At 41.9% G+C, this 15,578-nt stretch overlaps 1 protein-coding gene across 1 annotated transcript in view; it reads right to left on the reverse strand.

Moving 5' to 3' along the window:
- Positions 1-2,462: 2,462 nt before the first annotated feature.
- Positions 2,463-15,578, reverse strand: part of LOC143325355 (uncharacterized) — a 116,310-nt gene continuing 103,194 nt past the window's right edge. The window contains exons 10-31 of the mRNA XM_076738340.1: positions 14,065-14,139; positions 12,483-12,599; positions 10,136-10,162; positions 9,983-10,009; positions 9,780-9,833; positions 9,608-9,667; positions 9,413-9,448; positions 9,229-9,306; positions 6,658-6,702; positions 6,479-6,523; positions 6,245-6,325; positions 6,100-6,153; positions 5,465-5,539; positions 5,343-5,369; positions 5,189-5,248; positions 5,027-5,098; positions 4,900-4,926; positions 4,741-4,794; positions 4,451-4,537; positions 4,024-4,116; positions 3,464-3,502; positions 2,463-2,626 (exon numbers count right to left, since the gene is read on the reverse strand). Of these exons, the coding sequence (XP_076594455.1) occupies positions 2,576-2,626; positions 3,464-3,502; positions 4,024-4,116; positions 4,451-4,537; positions 4,741-4,794; positions 4,900-4,926; positions 5,027-5,098; positions 5,189-5,248; positions 5,343-5,369; positions 5,465-5,539; positions 6,100-6,153; positions 6,245-6,325; positions 6,479-6,523; positions 6,658-6,702; positions 9,229-9,306; positions 9,413-9,448; positions 9,608-9,667; positions 9,780-9,833; positions 9,983-10,009; positions 10,136-10,162; positions 12,483-12,599; positions 14,065-14,139 (1,284 nt within the window). The 3' untranslated portion in view covers positions 2,463-2,575. The remainder of the gene's footprint in view (positions 2,627-3,463; positions 3,503-4,023; positions 4,117-4,450; positions 4,538-4,740; positions 4,795-4,899; positions 4,927-5,026; positions 5,099-5,188; positions 5,249-5,342; positions 5,370-5,464; positions 5,540-6,099; positions 6,154-6,244; positions 6,326-6,478; positions 6,524-6,657; positions 6,703-9,228; positions 9,307-9,412; positions 9,449-9,607; positions 9,668-9,779; positions 9,834-9,982; positions 10,010-10,135; positions 10,163-12,482; positions 12,600-14,064; positions 14,140-15,578) is intronic.

Genomic DNA, 15,578 nt, shown 5'->3' on the forward strand with positions numbered 1-15,578 from the left:
GTTGCACCTGCTGTGGAGTCCATAGATCTTGTTTTTATTCAATAGATCTATCATATAACATTACCATCACCATTTTCCTTTGATGTTATATTGATGTCAAATGAATGAAAATGAATGATTTTACAGGATTATGATTTAATGGACAAAAAAACAACAACATACAACTGAAGACTTTACTTCAGCCTACATGTTTAGTTGACCAGATTTCATGTTACATATTTTTCAGACAAGTAATTACAAAAATAGCTTAATTCTTTTACAACCAAATACACAACCAAAAGACATTCTCACAAAGTCAAGCTAATACTGTGATATATGATTTGTTAAAATACCAAACCTGTACTCAGACACTGTGCCATTTACTGACTCTATTAAGCCTTAAAACCGAAACTGATAGAATCTGCAAAAGAAATAAACACATATAATAATGTTAAGTGGCAGATAACCATCAGCTTCCAGTGAAATAATAATTGTATGGTTTATGGTTATACCATTCTGCTTTCAATGTAATTACTGACTCAACTTCTCAAAGTTTGCATGTCATCTGTTCTATTTCAGCTCAATCTTATGCAACTCATATACAGATTTTTGTTTTCTAGAAAACTTGAACTTCTTACCATGTCCTTCTGAAGCTATTTAGCAGGACTTCACATCCTATTTATCCCAGTAATATAGAAAATGATGTTTGCAAAAATAAAGTTAATGAGAGGTTATGTAACTCATTGTCATTTCCGACCAAAACAGGAACCACCGCTCCAGAGACATGTGGCCTACATCATGACTCTTGCAACATAACATGAAGCAGTTTACACGTCAGCTAGTAGATATGTTTAATGACAAAGAGGAAGTCAGCAATGTACTGTGTGTTTTCTGGATTCAGCAGGGACTGAACCAACACTGTTATCCTTCCACCACATTAATACTGACCCTGTTTGCAATTTGCAAATGTTGCAGTATTTGCTGATGGTGAAAGAAGACAATCAACCAATAAAACATGCTGCTTGATCATATTCAAACTAACAATGAAAATGTTGTAAATGATTGTTAGTCAGTTGTATCGAGCAATGAATCTAAATATGTAATCTGCCATAAAAAAAGATAATTGATGAATATTATTCATATTGTATGAAAAAGTGCAACTAATACCAATGTAGAATAAACAGAAGTCCATTAAGAAACTTTAATACCATTTTCCATTCATGTGTGTGTAATTCTGAACCTCTGTGTAATCTCTGTCCTGTATACATGTAACCAAATATTTCTAAATAACAACATTTCTTTTTTTCCTATGTTCAACATTAAACAATAAGGCACATGTATCTGTGGACATGTGTGTGATTTTGCATATGAATATGCAGAGTAGAGCTTTAAACAGGTATATAAAAGTATTTAAGCACCAAGAAATGTTTCCATCTGAGAAAAACGTATTACAAAGACCAAAACACACCAATAAAAGTCATCTGATAGCAAAGACTAAAACTTCCTTTGATTATTGAAAGAAAACACGCGCACAAAATGTGAAATAACTGAGTTCTAAACCATTGCGCGAACGTGTATTGCTGAATAAAAATGAATTATTTCCCAAAAAAGAATGATTGAGTATGTATTTGACTCAATTTTCAAACTTCATCTGTCAGTCCTTCAGTCCATTTGACTAATATTGATTAAAAAAATATCAAACAAACAACACATATTTAAGTCAGCAGCAAGAACTTACACTGTTGTCCAGAGAAACTGGCAACATTAATCAAACATGTCTTCATCAGTAATTAAAGGATAATTATCAGAAAAAAAAAGCATCAGTTACACTGACAATTATTAAGGAAATCATTTGACTGGCAATCATTGGTGAAGGCAACTGAAACACTGATTTATCATGATAAATGGTTCCTTCAGATCTGGCCTTGAAATTTTACTATCTATATTCTATCTAACCATGGCAATGCACAGGAATGCAAAATGTAACTGGACACAGATCGGTAAAAACATTACCAAAAAAACCACACAAAATAACACGCAAGTCACCACTGCCACAAGTGTAAGCCATAAAAAGACAGGCTTACACTTACCAACTTTTCTGAGTGGCTTGTTCAAATGGAAAGACTATTAAAGACTGCTGATTGCAAATTAAAATGAATCTACTGTCATTTGAGCTTTCAGTGAGGGACCACAAGTCAGACAAGCTGTCATTATGCTCAACAACACTGTGCCTTGTTATGATCATGCATTTAATTGGTGAAAACCTTTTACAAAAGAGCCATACAAGAGATCGTCACAACAGGTTCAATGCATCTGTGCAGTAAATCCTTCCGTATGTGCCAGTGACGTCAGTGACTCCCAAAGAACTTTGACCGTTATCAAGAATTTGCCGCAGGTGTGTCTCTTCTTCTCAGGTGAATGTGGAGATGCAGTGTTCTCTGTCGTTCCCTCCTGGAGAGTTTCCATAATGGAGGATCTGAGTGTTCAGTGTGACACTGGGGCATTACATGGCTCGCTCTGCTTCGTCAAGGCCAGTCTTGCCCCTTGTGATCTCTGCCTGTTTACGTGTCCTTTCTCCACCAGGCCTCGCACCCCTTCAGGGCTGAGAGAGACGCTTGCGTTTGAGCTTCTGTCTCGCCATATCCTCCTTTTGGACAACAAAGAGAGGAGAAGAGAGTACTGACCCATATTCCTCCACCTGCCACAGCCAGGAGATCTGTCCATCCATCCATCCATCCATCCAACGGGTGAGTGCACACACTGTCATATCCACACAGCTTTCAGCACAATCAGGCAGCAAGGCAGACTTTGTTAGTAAGGCAGCTAGGCACTCCAACACTGTCATCTGGACTGTCCTTCAAAGTAAGAGTCCTGCTGCCAGTTCCTGTCTTCAAAACCATAGCTGCATTCACAACACTGACCCTCTGGAGTTTCAAAAAAGTTTTCATAATACTGTAGATTGAAAAATGTCCTTGTTAAAAAAAAATCTCAATATATTATATAGAACGTTTTATTAAAAAAAAAAAAACAGGGATAAAAAAGGGAGAGGGTTGTTGGTGTAGTATTCAATTCCAATATATACCATATCAATATGTACAGAGTCCATGCTGCTGGTTAGTCATCACTGCAAAAGAAGAATAGCAGGGAGTCATTATTAGTAGCATACAAAATTAGAATCCAAACACAAGACCTTCAAATGATCAGATAAGTATTTACCTCAAAAATTCATGCTTTACAATTACAAACTCACACACTGTAATATACTTACAAAATGCCCCTGTATCAAACAAGCAAGCAATGAATTTAATGCTGACAATCCATGAGGAATAATGTCAGTGTATACTTTGATTACAGGAAGTGTTAGTGTTTAAGTATTCCCTGAGTGTGCCAGTGTCTGTATCTAATGTGTGTCTTCTGCAGCTAATCATTTAATTAGTTAACAATATGTGTTTTAAAAAGATATGTTAGACCTCGTGGCACTCACCTTGTGCCAGCAGCCTGGTATGGGCAGCCCATCCTGTCCCTGCAGAGAGAGACAACAGCAGTTTAAAGTTGTGATGCATCCTTAAACATGTCTTACAGTTCTCATATTTTAATATCACTGCAATAATGTCTAAGGTGTGCACTCTGTATCAACAAACAGAGGTTAAAAAAACAAGCAAAGGTGGAGGCTGTGGAGGATGCTAAGCTCTGAAAAAATTATATTCAAGCAGATGACAATAGTGAAAAAGGTCAAAAGTGCTCATATTTGCTTTGAAGATTGATACAAACACGATATAACGTGGCACCCTCCGTCTTCTGTTTATTTCACAAATTCAAAACAAGATTTTGTATTTCTTTATCATCTGCATATGTCTCTCTTTACAGTGACCAGCGACCCACAAAAGACCTGCAAAAAGTATGGCTTGGTGACAAAGAGCATCTACATAACAGAGTTTGAGAGATGAGAAGGACGGGGAAACAACATGTTTGAAAGGAAAATAGCAACAGTAGGTACATGAATAGTGATGCAAGAGGAGGAGGAAGAAGGCAGAGATACCGTACCACAGGACAGGGGGCCTCAGGGCCAGAAGGAGGAAGAGGTGGAGGGGAAGAAAGCCCTGCCTCCTCAGACAGACCTTTAGTCTCATCACAACCCTGTCAGCAAGAGTCCGTTACACATTCACAGCATTGAAGAAGAAAAACATAGAAAATGACAGAAACAGAGCTGAGAGAAGAAAACAGAGAAATTAAAGTTCCCATAATGAAAATCAGGTATAGGGTGAAGACTTGGGTTAAGGTTAGGTCTAGGTTAAAGTTAGTGTAAGGTTTAGGGTTAGGCATGTATTGTTTGTGCTTATGGTTAAAGTAAGTCTCCAAGAGATTATTTTAAGTCGATATAATGTCCCCAAAAGAGATGGAAACACGACTGTGTGTGTGTGTGTGTGTGTGTGTGTGTGTGTGTGTGTGTGTGTGTGTGTGGGTGACGTACCACAGGACAAGGCTGGTCCAGGCCTGGAGGACCCTGCTCTCCCTTCTGGCCCTTCAGACCCCTCTTTCCCACTGCTCCCCTGTCACCCTGGACATGAGAAGGACAGCAGACACAGACACACACTGTTAAACATTTCACACAATGTTTACCATTTGTGTCATTACGAATCACTGCATGTCTGTAGAGGTCAAACATAAACCTGAAATACTGAACAAGATGCAATAACGTTGAGAAAAAAATATTTCATTGGTTGTGTTTTGATGGGGATAATGAAATATTTCTGTGCTAACCTTCTCTCCTCTTTCTCCTCGGTCACCTTTCTCTCCCTTCAGACCTGGGAAACCCTGCACACAGAAGCACAGACAGGTCAGGAAGCAGCTCATCACTGGAAGTTCAGTTAAATTGAAAATCATCTTAATGAAAATGTCCAGATCTAAGTTCTCACTCACATCTAGTCCAGGCTCCCCTTGTCTGCCCTGCGAACACACATTCACACATTTACACATTCATCATGTATATTTTACCCACACAATCAAAAAAGAGTGAACACATTTATGGAGGTGATTGGATGCTTACTTTTTCTCCCTTTGCACCGGGAAGGCCCACTAACCCTGCAGATCCAGGTGAGCCATGGGGGCCCTCAAATCCCTGCAATTAAAGTACATTATCATCACTGCATCACGTCCAGGTAGCCTACATCATGTTTTAGTATGATGATAATGGGTCCATGTCACTTACTCTTGGTCCAGGAGCACCAGCGTCCCCTTTCTCTCCCTTCATCCCAAAACCAGGCTCACCCTGCATTAGAGCACAGGAACACTGAGTACCAAGCATGTACAACTACATGTCAAAGCCTCCACCACATATCACATACAGGGTCTTGCAGTCTTACCTTAGGACCTGGCATTCCGTGCAGACCCTGAAAAACATTGTGTAGTGTCAGTGTTAAAGCTACAGGTGCAAACAATAAACTTGAGTTTCTACCTGGAATTGGATTGTGATGTAAGTACTCACCATGGATCCAGGAGACCCGGGAACCCCTGGTGGACCAGGTGGGCCAGGTGGGCCTGGCTGGGAAATCATCTGAACCTGGTCATCGTGAAATGACATGAGTCAAGCAGGAGCAGAAAGCTCTTTGTGGATAAGTTTAGCTCATGTCATACCTACAGATTATGGACTGATTAAAGGACATTTGGCTCCTAAAATCCTTAAATCATGTATATTTTATCACTGCTGACCATTTCCCAAACATGTTGAAGAGTTTTGGATTTTTCAACTTATTCTTCCCACCAGCCATTAACTTCCATTCATTTTTCAAAGTTGCATAATCATTGTGTAATGCAGACTGACTTCAAATATCCTCACAACAGTAACCAAACTATGATATATGTAGCCTTGATGTTTATTGCGATGGATCATCAAGCAAAGTCTGCAAACAGACATTCACACCATATAGAAATCAGTGGAAAGCTACGGCTGCCTGAAGGGTCAAAAAGGCTAAAGGATGCACAGTTACTGGTAGTGTCCTTTAAGTTGTTGACCCTTATGTGTCTGCACTGATCTATACACATACATGAAGTCCCTGTGATGAACTGCGTGTGTGTGTGTGTGTGTGTGTGTGTGTGTGTGTGTGTGTGTGTTACACTCACCAGGTTGTCATCCATTCTGCAGTCACCTTTCTCTCCTTTCTGTCCGTCCATGCCCTGGCCCACAAAGAACAAGATGAACTTCCAGCTGCTTATGTTCTTCTCACTGTTTGTATATCAGCGAAGCATGTTTACTGTCACTACTTACAGAGGGTCCAGAGAGCCCCATCTCTCCCTTCTCGCCTCTCTCACCGGCAGGTCCTGTCTCACCCATATCACCTTTAGGTCCCTGGAGACAAAAAATCAAGATGTCATGTTCAGCAAAGAAAGGGTGGGAAAAAGCTAAGCTCTCAAAGCAGCGTGTATATCACAAGAAAGCACAAACAGTGTTATAAAACACTTAATCAGCTTGTGGGTAATTTCTGTATCTTCGCAAACGTACCCTCTGCCCGTCAACTCCTGCTGGTCCAGGTAAACCAAGCTCACCCTGGAAGAGGACAAAGAGAGCCAAGAGTCATCTGATGAATGTGACTGGTTTTAACCCTGCACAAACTCAGGATTTTCACTAAATCCCATGAATAGCTGATGGCAGCACATTGGTAGGACTACAGAGCCCCTTACCTTTTCTCCTGGATAGCCTGGGGGTCCAGGTGGTCCAGGTGGACCCTGAAGAAAGACAGACAGACATACAGAATTTGAGTAAGTGATAGATGTGCCACTATTACGCTAAATTACAATTTATCCATCTAGCACCTGCAGTAACTGATTTTTGGCCACTTGGAGGCAGTGGAAGCAAGCTGGAAACACTAGACTGGCACGTTGCACCTTTTAAGTTGATATGGTGATCCTGTCAGCAAATAGTGCCTAATTTGTACATCCAACAGATGTTAGCATTCACTCTGAGACATGTTTGTGTCCATCTGATCAATGGGTGCCCAATGTTTCCTCTCCATTTCGTTATATTTCATATCTCTACCAACTCCTGAGGGAAATATCTGACTCTTTAGCTGCTAAATGCTCCACTCTGTTCACCAGCTAGTTGTTTACTTTTCCTGACTGGTGGTGGTGATGCTGGGCAGGTAACATAGAGTAAAAATGTAAAGCTGCAGGTTGGAAAGCAAAAACAAAGACTTGAAATTTGCTGCAATTCTCCACAAAGCTGAGAGGAACTGCAGAGATAATTCTCAGGGGACTCATCAGATACATGTGATCCATTGTTAATATAAAAATATTGATTATAGCCACTTAAATGACATCTCAGACAGTTGCATAAACATAGTTGTATATATCACTGTTTATTCTGTTTATCACAGCGGTGGAAAAACTGGGAAGTCACAGAATTCCACCATGAGACTTGAACGCGGGCCAGCACAAAACAATACAGCAAGGCTGATGGATTTCTCAACGCAAGCAGTAAACAAAGCTGGCAATTTCTTTCATTCACTCTGCTCACTGATCAAAACCAAGCTGAAGCAATTTTATCTGACAAAGATTGTAAAACAGTGCTGAATGTGGTTTGTGCTACACAATGGCCTGGCATCGTTTTCCCTGCTGTTGATTGTTCTGATGCAGGATGAGACTGTTGCACAAAAGGAGGAGAAACAAAACATTCGTGTGACTTTATGTAACACTGACGCTGGATGAAGAATAGCATACCACATCCATCCCATGCTGCCTTCCAGTGCTCGTTGATTCGAAAGCCTCTTAAATCTTGTTCTGTAATCTACATCCTTAATGTTACACTTGTTACCTCTCCTGAGCCATCTTGAAGTCATAAAAAAGGAACTCGTGTTGCCTCCCAGAGGTGCACATGCTGATTCCTTCTCTTTTTCCAATTTCTAACTTTTCTAGGCTCCCATGTAAGCCATGGAAACCAGCAGATGTTTACAAACATCGATTTGATCTGAGATATTCCATCATTGGGAAGTGAAGGCTCCTCATGCAAATAATTACACGAAAATCCATGAAGTGAATGATAGTAACAAACAACAACAAACCAAATAAATTTCAGCATCGTTTTAAACCAAATTCATCATTAACTAAAACTTACATCACAAATAAAACCAGTGCAGCCTTTCACACAAACAAGTGAATGGATCATAACACAAGCTGGGTGGCCACTGAGTGCTCCAGCTGAGAGCTTGCGTGTGATTTGGTACCAACTGGTCCACGTTGGCAAGAGGCTTCTGATAAGATCTCTGGTTCATGTTTTCACCGACTCCTTTGTAAGTATCTCACACTGCTGTCTACAGTGTTGCATGCAGGAGCCCATTTCAGATCATTTCCAAGGGGACCTGGTGCATACTGGTTTTTAATCAAATACACACTCCACTGCCGAGATAGACATCTGTTATTAGCATGTAGCGCGGTAGAATCAAAGGGTCTTATGTATGAAGAGAGGGATTTGAAACTGAGACTGTGGCGACTGAGGGGTTCCCATCCTTTCCAATGCATTCCCCTTGTGCACTCACTGAGTTATGTGGAACAACACAAATGCAGAGACAAAAACACCATGCTGCACTACAGCAAGTTACAGCCACATATCTTTGGAGGCATATTGGATTCATAGCACGAAAACAGATTCGGAACAATGTAACAGAGACTGTTGAATTTTCTGCATGATTAAGCATGCTTCTTTAGGCGACATGTTATCTGATAGAACAGCGCAGCTGGACTATATTTGCTGGGGCTGCATGTTTTAGCCCAAATGAATATACAAGAGAGCCTGGTAGACTAGTAAACCAGGGACACTCTTCAGATGTGGCCTCTAGAGCGACATCCAATACATCTGAAGTATGTAGTTGTGGGTTGAGGGCATCTGCAAACATACACAGGTGTGATAAGGTGTGGATGCATACAGAGTGTGTGCTTATGCAAGTCTGCGTGAGTCTATGCATTATCAGAGGTGTTAGTTGAACACTCCACCAAAACCATGCGGAAACAACAGCAAATTACCGAAACACTGATGGTGTTGATGGCCTGTCAAGAAGAAATGGCGACATGTTCAGGTTTACGGTTTTTGAAAAGAAAATTCACATGTGAACTCACATGTGTTTCTTACCACATTATCCTTCCTGGGTATGTTTAAGTCGTGCCTGATGCTTAATTGATGTCCAGTAATGAAATACCATGATAGAACACATGATGCAACCATAAATCTGGCTGCATTGTCACGTTAATGTCATCACTCACCTGGAAAGCATCTAGAAGCTTCCCATTGAAGTCAATGATGTCTGAGGAGCCTGTGGCACCTTTTTCACCAGGATAACCCTGAGTCAGAAATGGAAAGAAAGGAATGAGAGACACACAAGCCACTGAAGTGTTTCACACTAGAACAGAATGATTTCAAAGGGTTAACACTTTGGGTAGCACATACCATGGGGCCTTGTGGTCCTTGCTCTCCGATTTCTCCCTGTGTGATTGACAGTATGCACATTATGGCAAGACTCTCCCAGACAATAGATAGCCATATAGACAGCCATATAGATTAGAAATAAGGCTATTACAAAGAAAAGCACTAATTATTGGTATGTGTATTATTTTAAGTGCTGTTTCAAAATTGGTCTTCTACCTTAATGCCTGGGAGTCCATCCAAGCCTCTCTCTCCTTTCTCTCCCATACCTGGCTCGCCCTGTTTCAATGGACAATAAACATTCAGTGCCAACGCATGAAAAGACATATTCATTAAAATAATCAGCATTGTCAGCAACATATGACAATTGATAAGGAAAGCTTATGCGTACCTTTGCTCCTGGAGGACCCTGTGGTCCTGGATAGCCAGGCTCACCATCTTCTCCCTATCAGTTCATGACAGTCAATAAAAGATCAAAAGTACAAATGCTTGGTCACATCTTCCTTCTGTAGCAGGTAGGAGAATCTGACAAAACAGTTGTCAGGAAAACAAGAAGCAAGACAGTAAAGGTCGGTAATCTAGTGATGATCTTACCGGCTTCCCAGGTAATCCGTGTGGCCCCTGAGGCAGAAACACATTTGGTTACCGTGATTATCCAGGCAAAGACAAATCATCACCACAGACTTATAATAGTGAACATGAACAACAATCACATTGAGGCGTTAACTGGTTTTGAACGACACTCACGTCATTGCCATCTCGACCTGGAAAACCCTGAGGAGGACAGAGGAGAAACGAATTGTCTCAGCTTCAGGTAACTGTGCATTAAACAGTTAAACCACTTTGACCACTAGATGTCAGTGTTTAACAAGGCATGAGCGGTCCCTGGACTTTCTTAATCGCATTTATCAAGCACTCATTCAGAGCCTGGTGACAATGAAAACGCCAGATGCAGATACAGATGCTTTGCAGGGCATGAGGGCTCACTGAATGCTTTCATGTGTGTGAAAATGATGTCAATCACATGTTATGGCCTTTGTGATCACCAGATCTTAATCCAACTGAACACCTGTGGGAGATTTTGGTCAGAATTCTCCACCACCGTCATCAAAACACCACATGAGAAAATAACAACAACAATTATTAGCGAGATGCATTCTGTTGTTTTCTCCTTTAACTTGTCACCGGTCTGTATTCAAAAAGCCTTTTTGGTCTTTGCAGTTGGCAGGAGAACACAACGGAGTGCTGGCCAGGACTTGGTTGCATCCATTGTTTTCTGGCATCTGTCCATCAGTGATTGGCTTATTTAGGTGAGCAGACCTAACGTGGCGGTTTGTGAGGGCCAGGTGGATGTGAGCTTGGAGTGGCTAAACATCTGTTATGAAGTCATCCATGGCAGAGGGAGCTTACTGGGATCTTGTGCAAGAGCCCTCCAACTCTCTCTCTCTCACACACACACACACACACACACACACACACACACACATGCACGCATACACACACACTCTACTCTCAAGTAGTTGTTTACTTGTTCACTCAGTGCACTGTAATAAATGCATAATATAAATAGGAGGTTATTAGCTTTTCATTCTTTCCTCATATTTTACAATAAAGTGCAGAACCTGCTAAGATGTTTCCCAGCTGGTTTCCTTCCTCTTGCTCTCTTCCAGCACATACAAACTGTCACCACAATCTCCTCTACAGCTATGTGGTCCTCTTTTATTTCCATCCTCAGTTGCTGCAGCAGCCGTATAACCTCTTTTCTCACCCCCTTTTACCTCCTCCTCATGCTTTGATCTTTCTTCCACAGCAGCGGGAAACAAATCACCGTTGCAAATAATTTTTAGCACTTCTTTTATCCTGACTGCAGAAAAGGATGGATGAAGACCAGTCTCAGATGTCAGATGCATTTCTAACTATAAAAGATGCTACATTAACTTGAAAAAAATTCCTGAACTTAGATATGTTGAAATAAAGCAAATTTCTAAATATTATTCACGTACACATCCACCACAAGATTTTCTGTACACAAACAACAAGGGACACCCACGCTGGCAGGCTTGCTCACTTTCTCCAGCCCGCTCAGACATCTGCCCACAACATGGAGTGGCTCTTAGTGCCATTCTGGCTTGTTTTGCTCTTTTGGGTTTTGTAACGTCTTTTAATCAACTTGGAGAAATACATTTGAGATTGACTAGGTTGCCGGATGACCCCCTTCTCTTTGGCCCCTCTGTTTTTAGTTGTTTTCTGAGCTGTGCTGGCTTTCTCTTTTGTAGGTTCTGCGTAAACTCTCAACTCACCCACACTTAAACCAACATTTTTCACTTGAATCTCTTTTCTATTCTGTGCCAGTTGAGGGTAACAGAGCATTCATTCCTTTACTTAGATAAACAAAAAATACCTTCATAGCCTCTTTCGCTCTCTTCCAATTATAGCCACAGCTTCAAGCAGCCATTGCCTACAGTCTGAACTTAACTCTGGGAAGCACAAAGTTAATCCTGAGAAACATAAACTGCCTCAGGCAAAGAGCACAACTATTGTTTGGTGAGGCCGGCAAACTGCCCATGAACTTGCCTCAGCGCCATATCTGTTTCAGGGGTGCACGGCGACACAGTCGTGGTAGGAGGGTGGGAGAACGGGGGCATACTGTAGAACTTTGTGGCCGCTGTCTTACACAAAACAGATGAGGCCAGGAGTAGAGTTGCTATTCTGGGAGCTTTTAGGTAAGCCACAGCTCACTGGCAAACCCGGAAGAATGAGAATATGGGTTCACTGCAATTTACTGCATAGACCCTTTCCCCCTTAACACATGTATAAGTGCACATTCACACTCTCACACACACACAATCTGTCACACCCTGCGGTTGAACCCTACCAGGTCACCACATTTGGGGTAACAGTAGCCTCTGATGACTGAGGTGTTTTAAGTGACTGCATTCTTTGTGGTGTCACCCTACATAGAGGCTGAGGAAAAGGGGCAGAATGGTGGAGGAGAATAACAGCAGCTAAGTGCCGTGTGTGGGTGTGTATGGGTGCATTGCTTTGTGCAGTAGATGAACATTTGCCACTTCAATGCATGATGAGAAGCTCTTACCGGTTCTCCAGTGGGGCCACGTGGCCCGTCCTTTCCTGTGTTCCCAGGGGGACCTCGGGGACCAGGGGGACCTGGAGGACCGGGAGGACCAGCGGGTCCAGCCTGGCCTTGGTCACCCTAATGAAAAAAAAACAAAACAAACAAACAAAAAACCCCATAAGAATAGATTGCCCATGGTCTATGTTTGTCTGTGTTGGTAATAGGTGGAAAACATTTGAGTTTCTTGAATGAAACAGAATTATCAAGGAAATTTCTATATTTATCACAGCAATTTATTTTTTGGCAACTTGGCAAACAAGCTGTACGCACAAAACTAAAATATTATCTCAGTCTCTAAGTTGATATTAACTTGCAAGCAAGCAGTTGCCTATTTACATGTCCAGTGGATATGGAGCAGCATTAACATTCAACTGGAGTCATGTTTGCATCCAAAGTCCAATATTTATTCTTCTAGCTGCTCTTTAGCTGATAAATGCTCCATCTGCTAGTTGCTAACTTTGCCTATCTGCCATTTTCAGTCAGTCAAAACAGTAAAGTTCTCACATGTTCTCACATTTGACTCACTGTCAATATAAAAAAAAATACTGATTATAGCTGCTTTAAATATCTTTATTACAATCCACAGAATGAACCATGTAGGCCTTTCTGCATAATTCAAAAACCTAGTTAAACTTTTAGTCACAGCGTGTAGCTCATTAGCTTAATTCGCTAGTTGTCCCTGAGTCCTCATCCAGTGAATCTGACAGATATTGAGTCACAAAGTGAAACACACCCATCTTGACAAAAGCACATGCAAGAACTTCAACGTCAATTGAGGACGAGGTATCAACAATGGATGTGGTGTTTCTTTTCTGTTCATGCGTCACAAAACAAAAACAGATCTGTCACCACATGTTGAAGATCCCTTCATCACTGAATTTACATCTAACCGGGAGCATGTCTCTTTCTGATGACTTCCACACTCATGCTTAGAACCCATTAATGCCCTAAATGTCTTGCTCACCACTGAAGGGGATTTCAGCCCAGTGAGCGCTGTCTCTTCACTCACATGCACACACTTCCTCTGCACCCTCTCATCTCTACAGACGCGGTGCATTATGGTTTGCTTTATTGCGGCAAACAACATGGTACATCAAACCCTTTCATGGAAATGATATTTCCAAGACCTCCAAACAGAGGACTAAAACCTTATTTTCTTGCACTGATAATTATTATGTCTCTATTAAGCTCAGGCTTAAACTGTTACCAACAAAGTTCTTCCATTCTCCTTGTAATAAGAAGCACACATTTCTTAAGTCTCTCTGAAATGTGTGATTAATTTTGAGAGATTTTTTTCCTAATTTTTTTTGGATGCGTTAGAATTTTTATACAAACAATTTCACCTAATCAGTCAAGTTAATCGAGCTAAACAAGCCAGCACACACAGGAAATGATGGAAAAATGATCAAACATGACATCAATGCAACATGGCCAAGAACGGGGGGAAAGTGAGAAAGAAGGGAGATGCACGGTTAACCAGAACATGAATAAGAAAAATTTGTGAAAGTGTTAAAAGTGCACACATGCCTTAGTTGTGGTCTACCTTCAGAAAGCGTCTCTGAAAGCTGCTGGACTGCTCTCCAGAGAGAAAGCCATGGTCATATCGGGGGAAGACCATCTGAGATGCAAGAGGTGCAGCAGGGACAAACAGTGGAAAGACAGCAGAAGGGCAAAGAGTGTAAAGGGAAAAAGAGAGGAGAGGACATGGAGCATGTGGAAGGACAAAAGAGAGTGAGACAAGATAGAAATCAGAAATCTATTGGTAACTGAGAGAGTCCAACGGGGGGGGGGGGGGGGGGGGGGGTATAACAGCTGTGGGAAAAAACAGAGATGAGAGTTCAGCGGCCTCAGAATCTGTAAGCCTGAAGAGAAAGCTCAAGAAGAGTGTTTTGCTCCTTTCTAGTGACAGATCAGCAGCCTGACAGAGAGCGGCGGCAGCTGGGAGGACTGAGGACGAGTTCATTTGGACGGACAAACCTTGACGGTGAGAATCTGATTACTGTGCAGACCTGCATATGTGCTGTAGTTAGGAGGACCCTGAAAGGAGGAAGTGACAAAGGGAAAGGTGAGCAACTGACTGTAGCATACCAACGTGGTTGAATAGGAAAACATCGTCTGCAAAGAGTGAGACATACTGTACATTTCATGAAAACTGAGAAATACTGCTTAATCAAACAGAACTGCCCCCTTTGGCCTTTCAGAAACTGTATCCTGGATCTGTCACTCAAACATGCATTTAATTGTGTGTGTGTGTGTGTGTGTGTGTGTGTGTGTGTTCCATCTAATGTCTTTCTGTCCTTCCCTTAGCGACCAAACCAAACAGAGGTGGCTTGGCTCTTTCCAGCCGACAGACAGCAACTGTGATGATTGTCTGTCAAGCTGAAAGGGGCAGAGGTTTGTCTGCCGCCACAGAGCTCGGAGCAGTGTGCTGCTTCTCTGGTTGAGTTCCCTCCAAAAAACACAAGAGAGGGAGGGGAGGATGGAGAGGAGATCTAAGAGAGGAGGGAGGAAGAACAGCAGGGGGATAGTAGGTAGAGAAAGAAGGAGAGATGCTAGCCCGATCATGAGGTTTGCGTTAACAGGCTGCGGTGAGCGCTGGATAGCTGAGGTTTTTCAGACACCGCGGACCCCTCCTCCTCCTCCCCTCTTTGCTTATACACTCCTCTCTCACCACTGTCACATTCACTCATTCGCACTGTTCCCACCATGGACACCACATACACATATGCTCCTTAAACATCCTATAAGAGAATAGGCTGTTTCACAGTGGGTTTCCCCCTTTACCACGTTCTCATCAGACCTTAGGCTCATACTATGACAAACAGCCATTCAACCTCGGAGCCCGTTTAACCATGGCCCTTTTGTAGCTGCTCCGGGGGAGTCAACAGGAGGCGTTTGGCCAGGGATGAAACTCCCATCATAGCTTGTCTGTCAACATAGTGACAGCTTGGAGGCTGGGAAAAATGGCCACCAGCTTAATGCCTTTCAATAAAAGTTGATTTGGAGAAGATGCAACACTACACATGACCTTTTGTCACATCTTTTTTGGTTCTTCTT

This window comes from Chaetodon auriga, chromosome 9, assembly GCF_051107435.1.
Source record: "Chaetodon auriga isolate fChaAug3 chromosome 9, fChaAug3.hap1, whole genome shotgun sequence".
Lineage (NCBI taxonomy): Eukaryota > Metazoa > Chordata > Actinopteri > Chaetodontiformes > Chaetodontidae > Chaetodon > Chaetodon auriga.